Genomic DNA, 23,742 nt, shown 5'->3' with positions numbered 1-23,742 from the left:
ACCCTGCTCAGCCTTCCACTTTATTTTTAAGAAGTCTGGGCTGGGATTTGGAACTGCTTGGAATATTCTCTCCATCATCCCTTCTTTCCTCCATCCACTTTAATTAAAACCATTTTTGAAAAAACACATGTTAATTAAAAAGCAAACATGTTTTGCTAAGTAATTTGGAAGCTCTGGTTGTGCAAACCATAGCCATTCCAGTTCTTAAAAAACCCCTCATCCAGCTTGTACCAGTGTCTTAGGTGCTGAGGACCCCAGTGCCTTCTGTGGGTGGTCACCCTTACAGTCTGGCACCCCATGGTGGGCCAGAGCAGGATGGCCCCTGTGTCTTACATGTGGGGACCTGAAGGACCAGAGCAGCTAGGGACGACAACCTTGTGCACGGAGAACCTGGGTCAGGGCTGCTGGGTGGGAAGAACCCTGACTACTCAAGAGTACCTCTACACTCTTCATGCACTCAACCCTCCGTCATGACTTCTGCTCATGAGATTCTTGGAGCCTGACATCCTTCCTATCCTGATCCCCAATCTCCAGCGCCCATTGCAAATAGCCTGGACCCCCTTAAGGTACACGGCTCAGCGACCTTCAGTTCAGCCCGTCCCTGTTCATGGTAGGGGTTGGTTAGGGACGTCTCACCAAGAGGCTTTTCCTAGCCTAATCACCACCTTTCACTGCCCGTTGGCATCTCCAATTCAGGAGTGCTTCCCTGGTGTGTGAGAGAATCCATATTGCAGGTGCATCTGTCTCCCATGTGACCCAGTGGGTCACTATTAGCCATGATCCTAATGCCATGTTCTGAAGGGGAGAGTTCTTGGGGGTTAGAGGAAGGTCAGATGAAGCAGTGACTAAGAAAAGTATGTATGCGTCCTGAAAATGGAGGTGGGTCCTAGGCATTGTGGGACATCTGGGCTGGCCTGGACCTTCTGCACTTAAGCAGGGATAAAGCCTGTAATTGAGATTATCCATCCGTTCTATGCTCCTGGTTGCTTTTTCCAATAAAACCAGAGGAGAAAGTGCTACTGGCGAGGGGTGCAACTTATCCCACACGCAGTTGCTTCCTTGATGAGACACACACACAGTCTCACAACTCACGGTGGACAGCAGCGACACATGCTGGTGGCTGGCTCTCAAGGCTCCGTCTAACTAGGCGACGGCCAGCGACACACACTGCAGTTTCTCTCGCTGAACACCCACAGCCCGGAGTAGCGGCTGCAGCGCTGAGCTCCCCGGGCTCTCGGCGCGGCGCTTCTGTGTGGAGTCCGCTTCTCAGCCGCTGGGAAACCGCAGCGGGGCGGGCCGGGATGAGCTCACGCCGCCGCCCGCCAAGCAGCGCAGCCTTAACGAGCTCCAGATGCGGCGAGTGCGGGCCTCTGGCGCCCCCTACAGGGCCTCGTGCGCATGGCGGGCCCTGGCCGCGCAACCTCGACATAGGGCCTGGTGGCATCTCGGCTTTTCCACTCGGCCTGTCGGCTGCTTGAGTTCCACAAATTGGGGTCACGGCCCCTCGCTGCCAGGCTGAGCCTCCCGGTGCGGGTGACCGGCCCCTAGTGTTCCCCGGCCGACCGATCGGGTCCTGAAGCTCTCCCCGCGCCTGGCGGTCCTGGTCCGGCCCTGCCCGCTTTTGCTCCTCTTGGCACAAACACCCGGGTTTCTACTGGGAAAGCAGCGGGGGCCTGACCACCGCCTGTTTTTAATAAGCAGCTGGTATTTCCCCGAAATCGCCGGCCCTGGCTGACCTCATGGGGATGACGGGTGGCGGCATGCCAGGGGGCGGGAGCCGGCTCCCGGGTGAGCCCCTGACGCTTGGATTTACAGAGGCATCGGCCCGGAGGCGGAGCTCTGGCTACTCACAAGGGCCCAGCAGCCTGCTCGTCCAAAAATCTGCCTGTTTGTGTGTCTACTGTGTGCATCCAGGGGGACTGTGAAACACTGCGGGGGGAATAAAGGACCTTAGGCCAGGAACCTCATCTGTGATGGTGGACAAAGTGTGAGATCCGGAGGGCTCACATGGTCCAGTTAGGTGAGGAATGGAGCTCTGGGGCCAGAGAAAGAGCAAAGGTACCGGAGTGTTGGGACTACGCAAATGAGCAAAGCAGAAGAGACAAAACCATTTGCTTCATGAGGTTTAGGGGTGTGGGGGAACTTATGGGCCAGAAGTACAGCAAATACACATGGGAGTTTAAGAATTTATAGTAGTTCTGGCGAGGTGGTAGCTGCTTTTCCAGAGGACCTGAGTTTGGTTCACAGCTCCCAAGTTCAAGCTGCCACATTTCCTCGAACGCCAACCCCAGAAGATTCGAGCCCACTTCTGGCCTCAGGTAGCACTACATGTACTTGCACATACATATACACAAATTATGTGTGTCAGATTGGATGAAGGACCACAGGGAAAATTAGAGTTGATAGGGCAATTGGGAAGGGAAAGGTGGACATGGATATAGTTTTGCTCATTTGGGGGGGGGGTGCGGCGTGGATTTTTTCCCCCAAGACTGGGTTTCTCTGTGTAGCCCGGGCTGTCCTGGAACTCGCTCTGTAGACCAGGCTGGCTTTGCACTCAGAGATTCTCTTGATTCTGTCTTCTGAGTGCTGGGATTAAAGGCGTGCGCCACCACGTCCAGGTCTTTTTTTTTTTTTTGAAGAGGGGAGAATGGAGTCTTGCTATGTAGACCAATCTGGGCCCCCGAACTCACCATAATCATTCTGCCTTTGGCTCCCAAGCAATGAGATGTCAGGCCTGTGCCACCAGCCAGGTTATTTATTTAAAGGCAGGGTTTCCTTGTGTAACCCAGACTGGCCTGTAACTTAAGATCCACCAGCCTTAGCCTCCCTAGTGCTGGGATAAGCCACTGAGCTCCTCAGGGGAACACAGTTTTTGAGGATGCCCAAGGAAGGCCTTACCGAAGAGGCAACATTAGACCTGGCCCCACTGCCACTTAGCTGAAATGATTTTTACGGAACATTTGTAATTAATTTAACGGTAGGGAACACTTTGATCTTATCCTCTTAAAAAATTTCCATTCTTTTTCTTAGCAGACCTGTAGGCCAAACAAAACAACGTAAAAGCTCGGACCCTATTATATTTTGAGTTTAATCAGAAAAATGTTTTGGAGAAATTAAGGTTTTTTTCCCCTCTCTTGTATGTAAAAAAACCTACATTTTAGTCTTAATTTTCTTCCTTTGCCCACAAAGTCTAAAATACTGCTGTCTATTTACAGAAAAAACTTTGCAGATTATGGCCAGGAGAAGAAGAAATGAATTGTATGACTATTTGGGGTCAAAGGTCAGTGCAAAGGCCCAGAGTCAGGAGCGAGTGAGGCTAGAGCCCTGTGTGTGGGGGTGATAAGAACAGAGGAACCCAGTTCCAGGACACTGAAGTCTGAGCTGTTAAAAGAGTGTGTGGCTCTGTTAATGTAACATAGTTTCTAATTTCTTATTGTCTCTGTTCGTATTTTGTCTGTATGCTGACTTCTTTCTTTCTTTTTCTTTATTTTTTTGTTTGTTTTGTTTTTTGAGACAGGGTTTCTCTGTGTGTTGCTTTGAGTCTGTCCTGGAACTAGCTCTTGTAGACCAAGCTGGCCTCGAACTCATAGAGATCCGCCTGCCTCTGCCTCCCGAGGGCTGGGATTAAAGGCGTGCGCCACCACTGCCTGGCCTGTATGTTGATTTCTTTCCCCAGCCTTCTTGGCTTAATTTTCTAAAGAGTTTTTATTAATGTTTTGCTCAGTTACTTAGCATTGCTTTAGAAGATCGTACATTCCTCAGATTGCATGTTTTGTGTATTACCTACGTATAACTGTTTTTAAAAAGGGTTCACTTTATTTTTAATTACGTGTTTGCTTGTGTGTGTGTGTCTGTGTGCTTATGTATGTGAGAGCAGGTGCCCACAGAGGCCAGAAGAGGATGTTGAATCTCCTGGAGCTGGAGTTACAGGTGATTGTGAGTTGTTGGCGTGGGTGCTGGGAACTGATCTCGGTCCTCTGTAAGGGCAGCCAGTGCTCTTAAACTGTTGGCGGAGGCTGCTTGTTCATTTCCTGACCATCTGGTCCAAAAAAATTACACAGAAGCTGTATAAATCAAATCATTGCTTGGCCAATAGCTTTGGCATCTTTCTAGCTAGCTTTTATATCTTAAATTAACCCATTTCTGTTCATCTGTGCATCACCACGAGGCTTGTGGTTTACCGGTAAAGTTCCTGAGCATCTGTTTCCTTCGGTGGCATCTCTCTGGCTCTACCTACTCTCTCTATATATATCTGTTCCAGCCTGGCTATATTCTGCCCTGCTATAGGACCAAAGCAGCTTTTTCATTAACAACACACATTCACAGCATACCAAGGGGAATCCCACGTCATTAAACCACTGAGTTATTTCTCCAGCTCTAATTCCTCTCTTTCCCTCTCTCCACTCCCTGCTCACCACCTCTCTACTTTGTTCTCCTGAACTTCCTCTCCTTTCCCCTTCTCCCCTTCTCCCTTTCCTTCTTTCCTGGCCCTGTTCTTCTCCTTCTCTCTCTTTTCCTCTTTTCTCTTCTAATCCCTTTCTGAATCTTCCTTTTTCTGATAGTTTTTGTTTGCAAACGAGTCTTCATGAGAATGGCCTCCATCATGGAGTCCTGCTGGCTTCCTTGAGACAAGGGGAGGAGAGGCCAGTCCCTGGAATGGGTCTCCTCATGGGGGTGGGGACTCTGCGGCCACAACTAAACTGCAATCCCAGCATTCTGGGGGCCTGAAGTCACCGCACTCAGATATCTGCTAGTTTTCTGTTGCAGCTCCAACAAATGACTATAATCTCAGTGGCTTGAGACGACGTGGTTATGCTACAGTTCTGAGGGCCAGAGTCTGCCAAATCCAGGTGTCACAAGGGTCTGTTCCTTCCAGAGGTCTCACGGAAGGTGTTTTCTGGTTTATTGGGGCTCACCCAGACGATCCACGCTTGTCTCCTCACGGCAAGGTTTCTTTTCCAGTGTAAGGTAATATATTCCCAGGTCTGACAGATATAAACACTAGACACAAATGTGTAGTTGAGTCCCTCGTGTGGGAGTGTGCGTGTCCATGTATGTACGTGTGTGTTCAGGGCCTTTGCAAACTCTCTACCACTGAGTTATACCTCCAGCTGTTTTTATAAAGATTTATTTATTATGTATACAGTGCTCTACCTTCATGCCAGAAGAGGGTAGCAGATCGCATTACAGATGGTTGTGAGCCATCATGTGGCTGCTGGGAATTGAACTCAGAACTTCTGGAAAAACAGCCAGTGTTCTTAACCTCTGAGTCATCTCTCCAGCGCCCGCCGCCCCCCCCCCCCCAGATCTTTTTAATTTTTGTTCCAAGGAAAAGTCTCACTGTGTATCTCTCAGTTACTTTTCTATTAGCGTGACAAAATGCCAGGACCAAGGTGATTTATAAAATAAATTGTTTAGCAGGGCGATGGTGGCACACGCCTTTAATCCCAGCACTTGGGAGGCAGAGGCAGGCGGATCTCTGTGAGTTCGAGACCAGCCTGATCTACAGAGCTAGTTCCAGGACAGGCTCCAAAGCCACAGAGAAACCCTGTCTCGAAAAACCAAAAAAAAAAAAAAATAAAAATAAATAAAAATAAAATTGTTTAATTGGGTTTACAGTTCCAGGTGTTAGAGCCCTCTGAAGTAAAAACATAGTGGCAGGTGCTGGAGCAGTGTCTGAGAGCACATGTCTCACAAGCAGGAGGCAGACGCTGGGAATGGCACTCCTCCCCCAGCGAGGCCACCACCAGAGGACCAAGGTTTAAAACATGCTAGGTTGTTGAGGTCATTTCCATTCAAACCACCACAGTTACCCAGGCTGCCTTGCAGCCTGAGATGCTCCTGCCCCAGCTTCCTGAGTAGCTGGGGTCACCATGCACAATTTCAGCTCTTTGGAGGTATCTCCCTGAAACTGGGGTTACGGGATCACATAGGACCCCGTGTTTAACTTCTTGATGTTAAGCTAATTTGCGCAGTTGCTGACATTTTGCGTTCCCCTTTCTCCTCATCCTTTCTGACACGGTTCTTTCTTTTTAAAGAATGTGGCATATAAACTGTCCAATGGCTTTTTCTCCTTCTCTGCTGCCAGAGATGATGATTTTAAACCATTATCTTTTTTTGTTTGTTTGTTTGTTGTTGTTGTTTTTTTGAGACAGGGTTTCTCTGTAGCTTTGAAGCCTGGAACTTACTCTGTAGACCAGGCTGGCCTTGAACTCACAGAGATCCACTTGCCTCTTAAACCATTATTTTTAAAGCCAGTCATAAGTTATACAAATATGTATAATATTATATTAAATAATAAATATATTAAAATTCCCTCTAGAACTTGGTGTGATCCTGTAACGATAGTTAATACTCAGGAGGCTGAGGCAGGAGGACCTCAAGTTGTAGGCCAGCCTAGGCTACATAGTGAGACCCAGTCTGTAGCACGATTAATCAAAACCCAGAAACAGATATTGGGGTTCAACCTGAAGATCTGAAAAGCAAAGCAGCCAAGCCCCCAGAGAACTCTTACCTCTAAAAAATCCTCAGATTAAAAGAGAGTGAGTTCCTGTCTCAGCCTGGTTTATATTCCTCTCTAGTACTGGGATTAAAGCCTGAACCACTACGGCTCGACTTCTGTATCAAACTAGTGTGGCTACTGGTATTAAAGGTGCGTGTCACCACTGCCTGGTCTGCAAGGCTGGCCAGAGTAGCTGTTTTACTCTCTGATCTTCAGGCAAGCTTTATTTATTAATGTACAAATGAAATATCACTCCAGCAGTCTAAAACAAAAGCAAAGACAAACACAAGAGCAAACCCCTTCAGCTGTATCATTTTTGTTTTGTTCTTGTGACAGAACTTTTTGTCACAGGCTGACTGCGAGCTCATGGCGCTGCTCCTGTTTCCTAGTTACGGGATTACAGGTGTGTGCTACCATCGCCTTCTTCAGCCGTCTGTCTGAAACAACCGAGGGCGGGGGAGAAACCAAGTTCCTTCTGAGGTTGGAAAAAGTGAAGGAGTATAAAATACTGCCATTGATATTTTAAGTGCATTTCTCAAGGCAGTACTGACACAAACAGCGACCGGCTCTCCTCCACCAGCCTCCTGAGGGCTGGGATTACAGGCATGTACCACACAGCTGCCTCCAGCCTTTCATTTGGAACAACCAAAAAAAGAAAAACACACACACACACAAGTTCCCTCTGAGGTTGGAAAAAGTGAGAGATTATGAAAAGAATACTAAGTTATTGATGTTTTAACTACATTTCCGACTCAGGACAATATTGACTAAAGCCCTGATGTCAAAGAGATTCCTATTACCCCTGCTAACAGACTTCTGTTCATTTTATATTGCATGTACTTTCAAAATTTATGATTTTTTGAGACAGGATCTAGTCTGGCCTAGAGTTTTTACATAACCAAGAATGGGCTTGAATTCCAGACCCTTCTACCTCTGCCTCCCAACAAAATTAATGAAATTTATTTTTTTTCTTTTGAGATAATCACAGAAGACCAACTGTAATCTTGTCCTCTTTCCCCGTAGAACCCTCTGTACCATGCAGTGAGCTGGAGGAGGGAGGTAATATACAGGCTGAAGAGTGAAAGCAGGTTGGGGAGAGGCCCAGGAAAGCTAGCCTGCTCACCCACGGAGGCCAGGACGCTGGCACGACTTCTGGACTCCACGTGACTGCTGATAACATCTTCCAGTCGACATCTGACCTCCATCACCCTCCAGTCACCAAGACCACCTCTGAGAGCCCCGCCTTGCTCGTAACTAAAACAGCTCCTGTTGGTCCCCTGCTCTGGAACTGCAGCATTCTGGGCTGGCTCTGTCCTCAGTTGTAGCCAGGTGTCATGTGTGAACAATAAATCATGTCCTCTGCCATCCCAGCTGAAGAAGAATAGAACATTTAAAAAAAAAACACCATAGTGTGGATAAATGTTTCAGGCAATGAATACACGATTAAAACAAAACAAGCCGGGTGGTGGTGGCGCAAGCCTTTAATCCCAGCACTTGGGAGGCAGAGGCAGGCGGATCTCTGTGAGTTCGAGACCAGCCTGGTCTACAAGAGCTAGTTCCAGGACAGGCTCCAAAAAAAAACCACAGAGAAACCCTGTCTCGAAAAACCAACAAAACAAAACAAAACAAAACAAAACAAAAAAAGGAAGCAAGAACCTTTGGTGTGTTGGAAGAAAACAACCCAGCAAGGCATTTGGGATGCCTGGTTTAGAGACTAGTCTCTCAGTGGACAACACCTAAACCAAGGCGGGAAGGCTCCCGAGACGCTGATCCTGAACAGATCTGAGGGCACCATGCCTCCAGCTGGGCATTTTGGCAGCGATTTCCAGTGAATGTGGTACGGTCTTCCCACAGGCAAGTTTTTCAATTTTTTTTCCCTTTTACACTTCTTTATTTTATGTGATGTGAATGTGTCACAGTGTGAGGGTGATTGCCAGAGGGCAGCTTATAGGAATCTACTCTGCTTTCCACCTTGTGTGTCCCAGGGCTAAACTCAGTGGGTACTTCTACCCACTGAGCCATCTCTTTAGCCCCAATATGCAATTAAAAGTCATAGCTGGGCAATGATAGCACACGTCTTTAATCCCAGCACTCGGGAGGTAGAGGCAGGTGGACCTCTGTGGGTTCAAGGCCAGCCTGGTCTACAAAGTGAGTTCCAGGACAGCCTGGGCTACACAGAGAAACCCTGTCTTGAAAAACCAAAAACCAACCAGCCAAACAAACAAACAAAAAAACAAAAACAAAACAAAACAAAAAACAAACCCCACAACTTTCTACATTGGGTATGAATTTTTTAGATTTATTATTTTGTGTTATAGGTATTAGTACATGCATATATGTGCATCACATACACGCGGTGGCCTTGGAGGCCGGAAGAGGGCGTCAGATTCCCTGGAGCTGGGGTTAGAGACAGTTGTGAGCCATCATTATGGTGCTGGTAACTGAACCTGAGTTCTTTGCAAGAGCAGTAACTGCTTGGAAGTGCAGACTCATCTCTCCAGCCACCCTAAGGAATTGTCTCAGTATTTTAGAACATGTTTACTCTTATATTTTTTTATTAAAACTTGTATTTTTTTAAATATTTATTTATTATTTATTATGTATACAATATTCTGTGTGTATGCCTGCAGGCCAGAAGAGGGCACCAGACCCCATTACAGATGGTTGTGAGCCACCATGTGGTTGCTGGGAATTGAACTCAGGACCTTTGGAAGAGCAGGCAATGCTCTTAACCTCTGAGCCATCTCTCCAGCCCCCTAAAACTTGTATTTTAGAGACCTTAGTTACCCTTGACTGAGTTACTGTTGATAGTCTTGTGTGTTTATTAATGATATCCAAATTAATTCAAGCTTCATTTTCCTTATAATGATGCATTCTGTGATTACGAAAATCTTTTTTTTTTTTCTTTGTGTTAAGAATAGTCCATGGGCTGGAGAGATGGCTCAGCAGCTAAGAGCTCTTGCTGATTTCAGTTCCCAGCACCCACATGGTGACTCACGACTATTCATACCCCAATTCCAAGGGATCTGATGTCCTCTTCTGGCTTCCATTGACACCAGACACACTCAGTGGACAGACATACATGTAAGCAAAACACATATGCACATATAACAAAACTTTAAAGATCTTTTTTTAAAAAAAGAAATTAAAAAAGAACATAATCTGTTCTTTGCCATTCTTTTTGGCTTCAGAAAGGATGTTTGGGGATTTGGGGGAGATTGGGGGATTGAAACCAGGACCTTGACTACCAGAACCTGTGTAAAAACAGCTCACATACTGGTAATCTCAGCACTGAGGAGGCAGAGTCAAGAGCATCCTAGGTGCTCGGTGGCTAGTCAGTGTAGCCTACTTGGTCAGCTCTAGGAAGGAAGGACTCCTGAGACTGTGTGCGTACCCACACCTGAACACAGTCGTGTACAAGATGCTTCGGTCTTTTATTCCTTTAGTCCGGAAACTTTCTTTTTCCATTTGTTTTATGTTTTTACTATCTCGTTTTTGAAACTTCTAGTTATTATTATTTTGATTTTTTAACACAGGGTCTCTCTGTATAGCCTTGACTTTGTTGGAATGCACCATGAAGACCAGGCTGGACTCTAACTCACAGAGATTCCCCCTGCCTCTACCTCCTGAGTGCTGGAACTGAAGGTGTGCACCACCATATTGTTCAAATCTTCTACTATTTGATGAATGTGATCCTTTTCCTGACAGGACTTATGATTCTTCTCTCTCTCTCTCTCTCTCTCTCTCTCTCTTTCTCTCCCTCTCTCTCCCCCCCTCTTTGACAGGGGTCCATGTAGTACAGGCTGGCCTTGAACCTTCTATGTAGCTGAGGCTGGTCTTGAACTCCTATCCTTCTCTCTCATCTTCCCAAGTGCTGGGAATACAGTTGTGAGCCACTATTCCTGGCTCAGGATTTTGATTTCTTCTAAACTGGCTATTCTCTGCCTTTCTGTGCAATTTTTCTAATTGTTTTCTGTAGCTTTGGTGCAGCAATTCCTCCCCCTTTCCCTGTGCTTGCTTGGGTTTTGGCTCGTATTTTCTAACTGGCTTCTTTCCACCCGCGTCTGAGAGCTGTTTGTTCTGCCTTCCACAGTTGTGGTTTTGGTGCTGGGCATTTTCTGTTTTCTTAACTATCTTTATTGGGATATAATTCACATATCACACAACTCACTCATCTCGAGTGCACATTCCAACGGCTTTTGTATGTTCCCAGAGTTGGGCAACTGTCACCACAGCACATTTTAGAGCATTTTCAGCACCCAAGAAAGAAACTCCAGGACCATTAGTAACCATTCCCAGTTTCTCACTCTCCCCACCCACCTAGCCTTTCCCTGTCACTCTCCTGGCAGTCATTGTCTATTTATGTCTCTTTGTGTTTGCCTAGTTTGGAATTTCTTTCTCCATACTTTCTGGCAGTAATTATATATCTTTCAGCCTACTTCTTCCCTTCTGTGCCTCCTCACTAGCACCCAAATGGAAGCGGAGACTGCTTGTTCGTTTCCCAGCTGCCCAGCCTTGAATAATCACACAGAAACTATATTAATTACAACGCTGCTCGGCCAATAGCTTAGGCATATTCCTAGCTGGATTTTACATCTTAACTTAACCCATTTATATTAATCTGTGTATTGCCACGAGGTTGGTCTTTCTCTTTCAGCAGCTACAGGGTGTCTCCTTGACTCTGCCTACTCTCTCTATAGCTCTCTTCCAGCCTGGCTATATTCTGCCCTGCTATAGGCCAAAGCAGCTTTATTCATTAACCAATAAGAGCAGCACACATACAGAAGGATTTCCCACGTCACCCAAACCTCAGATAATCATTGCTCTCCTCTTCTATGAGATAGCTTAATTAATTAATTGTTCTTTTTTTAAAAAAAAAAAAACGAGGGCTGGAGAAATGGCTCATCGGTTAAGAGCATTGCCTGCTCTTCCAGAGGTCCTGAGTTCAATTCCCAGCGACCACATGGTGGCTCACAACCATCTGTAATTAGGTCTGGTGCCCTCTTCTGGCCTTCAGGCATACACACAGACAGAACATTGTATACATAATAAATAAATATTTAAAAAAAAAAAAACAAAAAAAGAAAAACCAGGGTCTTGCTATGTAGCCTAGGTTGGCCTTGAACTCAATGTATAGTAAATGATCTTGAACTTCTGCCTCTACCTTCCAAGTGTTAAGATTACAGGCACATCCCACTACTTGTAGTTTTATAACACGCGAGGGACCAAACTTGCTGCACGCTAAGCAAGCACTCCACCAGCTGAGTTCCATATCCAGACAAAGGGTCCAACTCTGTAGCTGAGGCTGCTTTGGGTCTCAGGCTACGGCCCAAACTGACCTCCAGCTGATGGAAACCTTTCCATCTCAGCCTCCAGATGTGAGAACTGCAGTCGTGACCACCGTGTCTAGCTTGTTTTCCTGTGGCGTACTTCTCGACCGGCGAGAAAGAATGACCACTACACCAGGATTCCACTCAGATCACGCTTTTACTGGAGTGCCCTTGATTGATGGGGAGCATGGAACGAGAGGGCGAGAAAGCGAGGAACAGGGAGCAGAGGGGAGAGGCAGCAGGAAGCGAAGGGACCGGGTGCACTTAGGCAGCCACTTAAATAGGGAATTGGCACACGGTCGCCCTGTGATTGGCTGCCACCAACAGCTGACACCAGACCGCATCGGGATAGGCTCAAGGATCCTCATTCACCGCGCATGCGGGAAGCGGGGACGCGCAGCTCTCAAAGCCATAGCCAAATATGGAGTTGTTTATAACCAACAAGACAGGATGTCGGCGCCATCTTGTAATGGCGATCCTGTCCGGCTCACTACATTTTCCTTCCACATTTATTTATCGAGGAGTTTTGAGACAGGGACTCCCATAGCCCAACCTGGGCTTGAACTCTGTTCTCCTCCTTCTCCTCTCAAATGCCGGGTTCACGGGTACCTGGCTTCTACTGTTGCTTTTAGAATTCTCTCTTCACCTTCAGACTGTACAGTGTGATGAAATGTGCCTTCTAAAGGATTTCTTTGGGTTGAATACATTGGGGACCTGTAAACATCTTGGATCTGGAAGCTGTCTGGATCCCTGTGGAGATCTGGGGAGTTTTCAGCTATTGTTTTATTAAATAAGTGTTCTTTCTTCCTTCTCTCAACTCCCACAGTGTGCACGATTTGCCCGGTTGCTTAGAATAATTCACTTTGTGTGTGTGTGTCCATGCACATGAACACAGAAGCTGGAGATTGACCTTGAGGTCATTCATCATGGGCTATCCACTTAGATTGTTGAGACAGGCTGTCTTATTGACCTGGAGCTCACCAATTAGACCAGAGCCATTGACCAGTGAGTCCCTAGGATCTGTCTGTCTGTCTGTCTTCCCAGTGCTGGGATTACAATGTGTACTGCTGTGTTGATTTTTTTTTTCCTGAGTGGGCTCTGTGGATGGAACTCTGGTGTTTGAAGTACTTTACTAGGCCATTTCCTTAGCCCCTCCCACCTCTTGTTCTTGAGGAAGGACTTCCTGTCCGGCCCCACCTGGCCTGGCACTCAGTTCTGTTGTGCAGGCTGGTAGTCATCCTCCTGCCTCTTCCTGAGTGCTGCTGGGACTACAGGCCTGTGCCACCACGCCAAGATTCCCTCTGGATGATGTCAAAGGGCCATTCTTCACGTTCAGAAATCCTTTCTCTGCTTTACTCCGTCTATGGCTGAAACCCTGGGTCTGTCTATGTGTTTGTGTGTTTGTTTTTTTTTTTAAATTTTTGGAGTTGTGTATTCAAATAAATTCAATAAACAGATAAGCAGTAATATACCAAATACAGACATTATAAAGTTATTTTTTTAAACAATTGTTTGTTTAGGATAAAATGCTGTTATAAAAACCAGTTTGTGGGCTGGAGAGATGGCTCAGTGGTTAAGATCATTGCCTGCTCTTCCAAAGGTCCTGAGTTCATTTCCCGGCAACCACATGGTGGCTCACAACCATCTGTAATGAAGTCTGGTGCCCTCTTCTGGCCTGCAGGCATACAAGTAGAAAGAATATTGTATACATAATAAATAAATAAATATTAAAAAAAACAGTTTGTGGTTATTTCATTCACGAATTCTTTGGTCTCAGAATTTCTCCTTGGTTCATTTTCATGAAGTCTGTCTCTGAACACAACCTGATGAAATAAATTGTTCTTCTGATTATACCGTGTTATCTGTCTGCCTTTTCTACACTTTGCTGAATTTTTGAAGGTAATTATTTTAATTCCTTTAGAGGTAATTCATAATTTTCCTTTGAGCTGGGGTTAGTTAGTGGGGACTTTGGTGCCATGCTAACTTAATGTCTCATTCTGTGTCCCTACACTGATATTGCATGTCTAGTCGGACAGCTGGCTCTTCTGGTTTCTGTGCCAACTTTTGTAGTGACACCTCTTGCCTGTGGATGGACAGTCCTCCTGGTGGCATGCACTAGCTTTGAATCTAGGCAGGTGCCGTGGTGTAGCCTCTACTTTTCCCAGCTGGGATCTGCATCAGCCATGTTCAAAGGCACCATAGTTTAGACTGTAGGAGTTTGTGGTGGTGGCAGGTACAGCCTTCAGAGGAGCAGGATGCAGGGCTGATGTGGGAGTGATTTTTTATTAATAAAGAAACTGCCTAGACCCATTTGATAGGCCAACCCTTAGGTAGGCGGAGTAAACAGAACGGAATGCTGGGAGAAAGAAGCTGAGTCGGGGAGTCGCCATGATTCTCCCACTCCAGGCAGACGCAGCTTAAGATCATTCCTGGTAAGCCAGCTCGTGGGCTACACAGATTAATAGAAATGGGTTAGATCCATATGTAAGAGCTAGCCAATAAGAAACTGAAACTAATGGGTCAGGCAGTGTTTAAAAGAATACAGTTTCCGTGTAATTATTTTGGGGCATAAGCTAGAGCTAGCCATGTGGGCGGCCGGGTGCCGGGGATGCAGCCCTGCCGCTCCTATTTCAACACAGGGCTTCTTCGTATGTTCAGTGAGTGCATGGTGGGTCCACTACCTTGGGGGCACAGACTCACTGTGTTTCATTGGGAATAGGATGCCCCATGGGCTCACAGTCCAGGGTGATTCCTCTGGGCCTAGGCGCTGAGTTTCCAGGGTTAGGAAGCTGCTGCTTGTGTGATCATGGTGCAGTGATGGCGGCACCTCACACACGGAGAGATGCAGTGTGAGTGGACTGATTTCAAGAGACATTGTGCTAGCCATGGTGGTCTCGTCTTTAATCCCAGCTCTCGGGGCGGGGCCGGGGGGGAGGGGAAGCAGAGGCAGGCGGATCTCTATGAGTTCAAAGTCAGCCTGGTCTACATAGTGAGTTCCAGGACAGCCAAGGCTATGCAGAGAGACCCTGTCTCAAAAAGCAAGCAAACAAACAACAGCAACAACAAACCAAACAACAATAACCAACCAACCAACCAAACAAACAAAAAGAAGAGGGCAGTGGAGGGAAGAAAAACAAAGTATTATGTTTTCTCTTTTAGGCTGAATCTTGATTTAAACAGGTATGCACAGAGGATATGAGAACAAAAGAACGAATGTGGGATGAGGAAAGTTGGAAGGAGATAATCAAGGGTCAGGAAGACGGCAGAGGGCGGAGGGGTGAGGAGAGCAAAGCACAAAGATGCATATGCATGGAAATGCCAGAGTAAATGACATCTTCTCTATGCTAACTACAGACATTTACATATGCATGGAAATTCCAGAGTAAATGAAATCAGTTCTTCTCTATGCTAACTAAAGACATTTTAAAACAAAATTCATTTTTTTCTTTTTGTTTTATTTTCAAGACAGGGTCTCACTGTGTAGCCCTGGCTGTCCTGGAATTCAATACATAGACCAGGCTGGCCTTGAATTCACAGAGAATCCGCCTGCTTCTGCCTCCCACCCGAGTGCTGGCGTTAAAGGTGTGCACTACTGTGCCTGAGAGACAGTTCTTTAGTCATTGCTTTGGTTCTTTTTGTTTTTTGTATGTGTGTGATGAACACTAGGCACCTCCAGTCAGTTTTTCTTCCCTCCCTCCCTCCCTGCCTCCCTCCCTCCCTTCCTTTCTTCCCTATGGGAGTCAAGTGCTTCACCACTGAACTGCACTTCCAACTCTGAGTAGTGGAAAGCAATGAGAAAATCAAATGACTGATTGCCATGGTTCCTCTGATAAATACAGGTTTCAAATGCTTGTAAAGTTCATTATTATTATTATTATATTGGTGGGTGGAGAGCTATTGAGTTTTTCTTGGTGTCTGTTTCCTTTTCAGTTACTGGCTTTCTTTTTGTGCCTATGCCTCGGAGAGGCTGTTTCTTTACAACTGCTTTTGTAAACTTCTCTGCCAGCAGAAGATTGCTATTACTTGTTCCTGGACACTAGTGTGTGTGTGTGTGTGTGCGCGTGCGTGCATGCATGCTTTACTTCTAAGAGCTACCCCCTTAGGCAGGTGCATGTTTGGGGCAGGTAAAGATGGGGTCTTCTCCTATCATAGGTTGTCTTATGTTATCTTTGCCTAACTACCATATGCCTTGACACATGTCCCCAACTCAGTCTTTCGACCCTCCTTCCTCTCAGTACAGGGCTGTCTTTGGGGAGGTGGGGTGAGAAAAGAGGTGGAAGGCTCTGAGACTGACTTCATTCCTTTCGCACAGTGTTTGGCTTTTGCTCGACTTCCCTGAAGCCACATTACAAGCAAGGTTTTCTTTGGTCCGTTGCCCTGCTTCTAATCTTTCTCGTAAACACTTGATGGAAGTTTATGAAGAAAGCCCAGGAAAAGGCGAAAATTTACTTTGGATCTGTAGCTACTAGAAGTTCTAGAGTCTTGCAGGAAGCCACACTCTGTCTTTTATATATTAAGACAATTCATTGGGCCAAAACACAGGGTATAACTCAACAGTAGAGAGCCCTTGCCTAGCATATATGAGGTACTGGGTTCCAACCACAGTATACACGTGTGTGTGAGAGTGTGTGTGTGCAGTTCATAGGAAAACTCGGCAGTGGGTGTTTCCCTCTAACGTGGGTTCTGGACTTGCAGGCGGTAGGACTTGGATAGCAAGTACCTCCGTCCCTAGGTTATTTGACTGTCAATCTCTAATCTTGACCTCTATGATTTTTACCCCTGTGATGGAATGGTTCTAAGGTATTTCCACGTTTCTTACAATCAAGTACCATCCATCAATGTACTTGAAATAAGATATATTGTTTAACCTTGGCTGCTTCAGTTTCGACACAGAGCAACGGCTTCATGAGAATTCTTGGATGAAAGTTAAGGCATGGCGTGGGGAAAAGTGGGGACAGTTGAAATGGGGGCGCTTCTGACTTCTCAGCCACGTTTAACCTCTCGTGCTAATGGAAGCAGTCAGCCTCACGGGCTCATTGGTCGGCTCTTGCCGTCTTAACTGGACCTGAAGAAGGGGCTTTATAAAGAATGCACCGTCCCTGGATCTAACGACCTTTGTCAGATCCCAGCGTGCTGGGAGCTAGCTAAAGCAAGCCTAAGCTATTGGCTGTGCTGCAGGTAGAGTTTTTTTACTTTTTATTTTTTGTGGGTGGAGGTGTGATTATTGGAATGTATTCAAGATGTATGGACCTGCTTGCCCACTCTTCTTCTTCTTTTTTTTTTTTTTTTTTTTGGATTTTCGAGACAGGGTTTCTCCGTAGCTTTTGGTTCCTGTCCTGGAACTAGCTCTTGTAGACCAGGCTGACCTCGAACTCACAGAGATCCACCTGCCTCTGCCTCCCGAGTGCTGGGATTAAAGGTGTGTGCCACCACCGCCTGGCCTTGTCCACTCTTCTTATGACCAAAAGAGTATCTTAAAGAATGTGCCACTTTTAAAAATAAACTGATGAGGGAAGTGGAGTACCATCATCCTTAAAAAATTTTATGGTTCTCCTCCTTCCGTTGGGAAAGCGTGAAAAGCACAGACGGTCCCTCCATTCTCCCACTTCAACATGGATGATGCTTATAGAGGAAGAGACCTATGGGCACCAAAGAGGAGAAAATCATGAGTCACCACAGAAGACATCAGGAACGTGGAACAGTAAGAAATGGCTGGCTTGCAGGTATCTTTGGTGGAGGCTAATTTTTTAAAAATACATTTATTTTTATTTTATATGTCTGCATGTTTTGCCTGTACGTATGTATGTATTTGTGTGTATGTATGTATGTATGTGTGTATGTATGTATGTATGTGTGTACGTATGTGTGTATGTATGTGTGTATGTATGTGTGTATGTATGTGCATTCCTGGTGCCCACGGAGCCGGAAGAGGGCACTGGAGTCTCTGGACCTGGAGTTAGGAATGGTGCCAGTCTTCATGTTGATGCTGGTAATTGAACTCTAGTCCTCTGCAAGAGCATCGAGTGTTCTTAAGCATTGAGCCATCTCTCCAGGCTGGACATTGCTAATTTTGTTCCAGCTTGTGCTGTGACTGAGATAGAATAATAGCCTACAAGTCTAGGTCTGCTGGATGAACCTCGGTTTGAGGTGCCTTTTTGGAGTACGAGGGCTCTCCCCTTTTTAAATCCAGAGGTTCCCCCCCCCCCCCCCCCGTACAATTCCATACCAGGTCCCGCAGGAAGTGCGGGTCCTGAAGTGCGAGGTCTCCAGCAAGGACGTTTGTCCCCTCTGTCCCAGGCAGGACTCTGGGTGTGCGCAGTGTGGTGTGAAGATCTGAGTGTAAGCAAGAACACATTTCCCACCCAGGAAGCCAGGACCCTCCCTTGACGCCTCTGACGCACTGGCGTCTCCCTTCCAGGAGCCGGTTTCTCCGTTTCTCCTACAGAACCGACAGAACCGAGGGCGGTCACGCGAGCCTGGGGAGCGGGTGCCACTTACCGGGAGAGGGGTGGTGGCCTATTTGGTGGCATGGCGTCCGGAGGTGGCTCCCTGGGTCTCATAGCCTGCCTCTTGTTGTTTCAGTCAGAGCTCTGGGAGGCCTGGGCAGCTGCCGCTGTATTCTCTACCTCTGATTTCTCCTCAGGGCACAGTGAGACCTCAATGGTGGACCCATTGCCACCCAGGCAGGTGCAGGTGACCAGGATGGCTCATCAGGAGCGATCCTCTCCTTTCAAGCCGTTTTCCTTCGGTAACTTGTGAAGGGGTGTCTGTGGCAAGGGGAGGGCTGTGTCAAGGCCCAGAGTGGGAGTTAGTGACACCCTGAATTCTAGGGATGTGGGTTCAGCCCAGGCCATTGTTGGGCAGAGTCTGGTTGCCTTGCCTGTGGCTTCTGAGGGGAATGTGACTGCCAGTGGGGAGTGTGTGACCCCACAGCTGGGAGGATACGCAGCACCGCTGGTGTCCAGTAGGACACATAGACAGCCTCCTTCTTGGTCGTCGGGTCCTCGAGATGCTTTCTGTGGAACCGCTAGAAGAGAGTGCTTGATTCTGAGTGCTTCCCAAATTGTCCTCACTCAGGCTGTGGCCAACCCCTGATGAAAATCATGGGAGGCGTGGACGCTAAGGAGGGAAAGTGGCCCTGGCAGGTGAGCGTGCGGGTCAGACACATGCATGTCTGCGGAGGTTCCCTCATCAGTGCCCAGTGGGTGCTGACTGCGGCCCACTGCATTTACAGGTGAGGAAGTCCCGAAAACAAGACCGCACAAAAAGAGTGGGCGGGGGTGACCTGCTGTGATCATCTTGTTACTGGAAATGCTTAAGGAGGGGCACAGGTGAAACAGCCGAGAGATCAAAAGGGGGCTGTGGTTATGGAGGCAGAAAGCTCAAGCACGGGCGAAGGGGCAGGGGCCATGTCGAGAAGCGGAACACAAGGGGAAACAGGGTCATGGCTCCTAAGGCGAAGCATCTTCTCTCCCACAGCCGAATTGCATACAATGTCAAGATGGGCGATCGGAGCGTCTACCATGAAAACACAAGTCTGGTGATTCCCATCCAGAAAATTGTTGTCCACCCCCAGTTCTCGTCAGCTACTGTTGTTAAAAACGACATAGCCCTTCTCAAGCTCCAGCACCCCGTGAATTTCACCTCTCAGATTCACCCTATCTGCATCCCTCCAGAGAATTTTATTTTGAAAACTGGGACCAAGTGCTGGGTGACGGGATGGGGCAAAAAAGACCCAGGTAGAAAGATCTGGTGCTCAGGAAGAAGCGTGGCCTTATTCCTACAGTAGAAACAAAGGATGAAGGGAGACAGACTCATTGGCACAGGGTGATGGGCGGTTTGGTGAGCTTAGGTGATCCCAGTCTCTTGCTGAGGTCCTTCTTGCAACACGAGTATCTGATGACAGCCTCCTGGGAACTAGACTTTGTCAGATCTCCTTTTGCAGTTTTGTGGGGACACGTACTGAGTGATTATGGGTATTCCCAGTGGATAAGGGCTAGATGCGACGGAATTGTCCTGGGTGGATTTTCAGATTTACCTTATGTGCATGAGTGTTTTGCCTGTCTGTCTGTCTGTCTGTGCGGCAAATGCCTGCCTGGTACCCAGAGGTCAGAAGAGGGTGTCATGTCCTCTGGAACTGGAATTATGGGTTGTTGTGAGCCTCCATATGGTTGCCGAGGAAACTAATGTCTGGTCCTCTGCAAGAGCAAGTGCTCTTAGATGAGAAGTGGTGGCACATGCCTTTAATCCCAGCATTTGGTAGGCAGAGGCAGGCAGATCTCTGTGAGTTCAAAGTCAGTTGAGTTTGAACAGAATGAGTCCCAGGATAGCCAGGGCTACGTAGGGGAAAGCCTGTCTTGGGAAACAAAACAAAACAAAACAAGTGCTCTTAACTGCTGAGCTTTCTCTCTCCAGAACCTTAGAGAGATTTTTGCTCAGGAGATAATGAGCTGCCTGCCAGCTTCTCAATAGAAATACCTATCTTGGTAGTGAGGGAGTTCCTTATGCCTAGAGGAACTGGGAAAGCCAGAGGCCTCTGTTGGTATGCTTCTTATGCCTGAGAAGAAGTCACTTGTGACCTTTGGGGTCCTATCTCTCTGCGAGCCTGTGATTATGTTCTAGAGAGTGAAGAAAAATGGTTGGATGTGGTGTTCTGTGCCCAAGTATGGACAGTTTGAAACTAGTTTGATTTACATAAACACCTCAGTCTCACCAACAAACAAAAAATAAAGAGAAAGACGTTAGGATATCTTGTAACTATTACTACTGGCATTCAGTAATGTGCTCACTGGGTTCTCTGTCCACTGTGAAGACTCATACACTGCTGATCTTCTTCATTAGTATTAGATGTTCCAGCAGAAATTCTCCAGGAGGTGGACCAAAATATCATCCATTATGCCCAATGCAATGAGATGTTGAAGAAGGCTACATCGACTTCTAATGACCTAGTCAAGAGAGGGATGATCTGTGCCTATAAAGATCAAGGAAAGGATTCTTGCCAGGTAAGTGCATGCCTTTTCCTCGGCCTCAGATGGCAAGGCCCCAGTTCTTTGCCACCTCCTTTACTCAAGACAGTCATGGGGGGAGCCACACTCCTTATGGCTCCTGAAGTTGACTTTGCCTGGTCTTTCTGTGTAGCACAGCATGGCCTTAAAAGTGAGATCTGCTTGTGTCAGCCTCCCAAGCGTTGAGATTATAGGGAGACACTACCTTGTCCATCTGGTTTGATTCTTTCTAAAGGATGCGGCCTGCGGTGTAGGTTGCTGCATAGGGTTCTTGTTTACTTGTTGAGTTTGGGAATGGATAGTCTAATCACGTTTTGCATTGAGTTCTCCTATGTTTTAGGGTTCTTATTGCTGTGGAGAGACACCATGACCATGGCAACTCTTATAAAGAGAACATTTAATTGGGGTGGCTCACTTAAGCTTCAGAGGTTCAGCCCATTATCGTCATGGAGGGGGAGCATGGCAGTGTGCAGGCAGACGTGGTGCTGGTTGTATCTTGGCTTGCAGGTAACAGGAAGCTGACTGAGACACTAGGCAATATCCTGAGCACAGGAAACCTAAAAGGCCGCCCCCGCAGTGATACACTTCTTCCAACAAGGGTATACCCACTCCAGCAAAGCCATACCTCTTACTAGAGGTTTGGGGGCCAACTACGTGCAAACTACCGCATCCTCTGTGGCAGTTACCATGACAAAGGGAGCATCAACCTGTGTTAACTGAGCTAACCTACACCACAACCCTGCAGCTAACATCACTGACTGATTGACAGGGTCTCTGTGGCAGCGGGTTTGGGAGAAGAATATGCAGGAATGGACTCATGTAGAAGGGTTTTGCTGTGTAGGTTAAGGGCATCAGAGGAAATTCAGGTTAAATGTAAGGAATTAGGAGCTCCTACATAAAAGTGATATTTAATGGGATTAAAACAAGATTTTATTTATTATTTATTCATTCATTCGTTTGCTTATCTATTTACTTATTCATTTATCGAGGCAGGGTTTCTCTGTAGACCAGGCTGGCCCCAAACCCACAGAGATCTGCTTGCCTCTGTCTCCCAAGTACTGGGATTAAGGCGTGCGCCCCTACTGCCTGGCACTTGTTTCTATCTAATGTGTGTGAGTGTTTTGCTTGCATGTATGTGTACGCACCACGTGCACGCAATGCCTACAGAGGCCAGAAGAGGGCGTAAGATCCCCTGGAACTGGGTCACAGGTATTCTGGATCACCATGTGGGTGTTTTCAAATAACCCAGGGTCCTCTGCATAAGCAGCAAGTGTACTCAACCACAGGGTCATCTCTCCAGCCCCTCCTCGGAAGTAGAATTCAGCAGCAACCACCACTGTGGCTCCAGAAATGATGATGATAACATCAGGGGATATTATCATTTTCCCATAACTTTTCGGTGGCCATATTGATATACCTAGTTCTGACGTTTGTGCGTTAATAGAAGTTTGGGTCTGGCAAGGATGCTTCCCTTACCCCTCCATTCTCTCCCTCTCTCCTGAGACAGTGTATTGGTTTGTAGCTTGAACTCCCCAAAATTCTCCTGCCTCAATCTCCTTAAGGCTGCTACTATAAGCATATACCACTGCACCTGGCTCCGGCTGGGCCTTTGGGGTGCCCGAGGAAACCCTGAATGAGCCTGTCTCCCTCATGTCCTCCAGTGCCATCAGCCCAATCCAATGGGGGATCAATTCCATTCTCGCCATATCTTTCTTTCTCTCTTCAGGGAGATTCTGGCGGTCCTTTGGTCTGTGAGTTTTTTGATAAATGGGTACAGGTGGGCATTGTGAGCTGGGGCATTGGCTGTGGCCGCCGAGGACATCCTGCAGTTTATACCGATGTTGCCTTCTACAGCAAGTGGCTAACCGAGGTGGTGAACCAGGCCGCTTGCTTCTCTCCGTGGGTCTTCCTCATCTTACCACTGTGTTGGCTGACCCTGTGACATCCTGTGGACGTGTGGACCGCTGTATCTCATCCCATCCTCTTTCTGAGCCTCCCCCTTTCCTTTCCATTCCTTCCCAATGTCCTTTCTTCAAATTCCGTTTGGGATCCCTTTCCCTGGAGAGAGTCACGGTGAAATGTGTCAGGGATCTGAGAGACTTCAAAGTGCTCTGGCCTGGTGCTCCAGCGGCCGTCCTTGGCCATGCTGCTCCTGAGCGGTGCTCTGCCTGGCGGGAATGAAGGTGGATCCATTCCAGTTCAAGGGCAAACCGGCCTGCCAGGTGAACGACAGTGCCCGACAAGAGGATCTCATCGTCGGTGCAGCGGGAGCTAGACCCGACTCTGGCTTAAAGGCTCTCACCTCAGACTCTGTCGTACTAGAGTTAGCTTGGTGATCACTGAGAGAGAGAGAGGACCTTCAGTGCCCTAACTATGACCATTCTCTCTCTCAATCTATGATTCTGTGAAGTTACATTTCTCATTGAATGTAATTTGCAACCATGTTCAAAGGTAAAGTGAAATTTGAAAATAATGAAGAAAATATCTGAGCAGATTTCCTTATTTCTCTTGAAGAATTTCCTTTTCTAAGTAAAACTATGGGGGTGTATGAAGTACCCTGCCCTGTCAGGCCTAATGACAAGAGGACGGTTGGTAACGTTAAATTCAACTGTCCTGTACCTTGGCCCTGAGCAAGCACGGTGTGTTTGTAGCGTTTAACACTCTTGTTTGAGGTATCTCTAAGAAGAACAAATAATTCTTGGTTTTGATTGTGTGAAAGACACTTTATACTCTCAGCCCGCAGGAAACACAAACTAGCCCCTGGGCGAGGCTTTTCTTTTTCTTCTCGAGTCTGAACTAGCTCTCAGCCTCCCTCACGATTGATGGCTTGCACACATTCTTTTTGCGACTGTCTCTTTAAGGCTTGTGCCATGTTTGATTCAGATACTTTTTAATTGCTGATTTT

The 23,742-nt window shown here is 47.0% G+C and overlaps 1 protein-coding gene across 1 annotated transcript; it reads left to right on the top strand.

Annotated features, from left to right (window-relative positions):
• The first annotated feature begins 18,360 nt into the window (after positions 1-18,360).
• Positions 18,361-22,779, top strand: LOC121464135 (serine protease 42-like). The gene is made up of 6 exons (XM_041676733.1): positions 18,361-18,580; positions 18,910-19,066; positions 19,312-19,571; positions 19,685-19,693; positions 20,680-20,834; positions 22,564-22,779. The coding sequence occupies exons 1-6, from the start codon at positions 18,361-18,363 to the stop codon at positions 22,777-22,779; spliced, it is 1,017 nt and encodes a 338-aa protein (XP_041532667.1).
• The last annotated feature ends 963 nt before the right edge of the window (positions 22,780-23,742 follow it).

Source organism: Microtus oregoni, unplaced genomic scaffold (assembly GCF_018167655.1).
Source record: "Microtus oregoni isolate MIOR12 unplaced genomic scaffold, Mior012 000028F_ref0000031, whole genome shotgun sequence".
Classification (NCBI taxonomy): domain Eukaryota; kingdom Metazoa; phylum Chordata; class Mammalia; order Rodentia; family Cricetidae; genus Microtus; species Microtus oregoni.
This window is presented reverse-complemented; position numbering and strand designations above follow the sequence as displayed.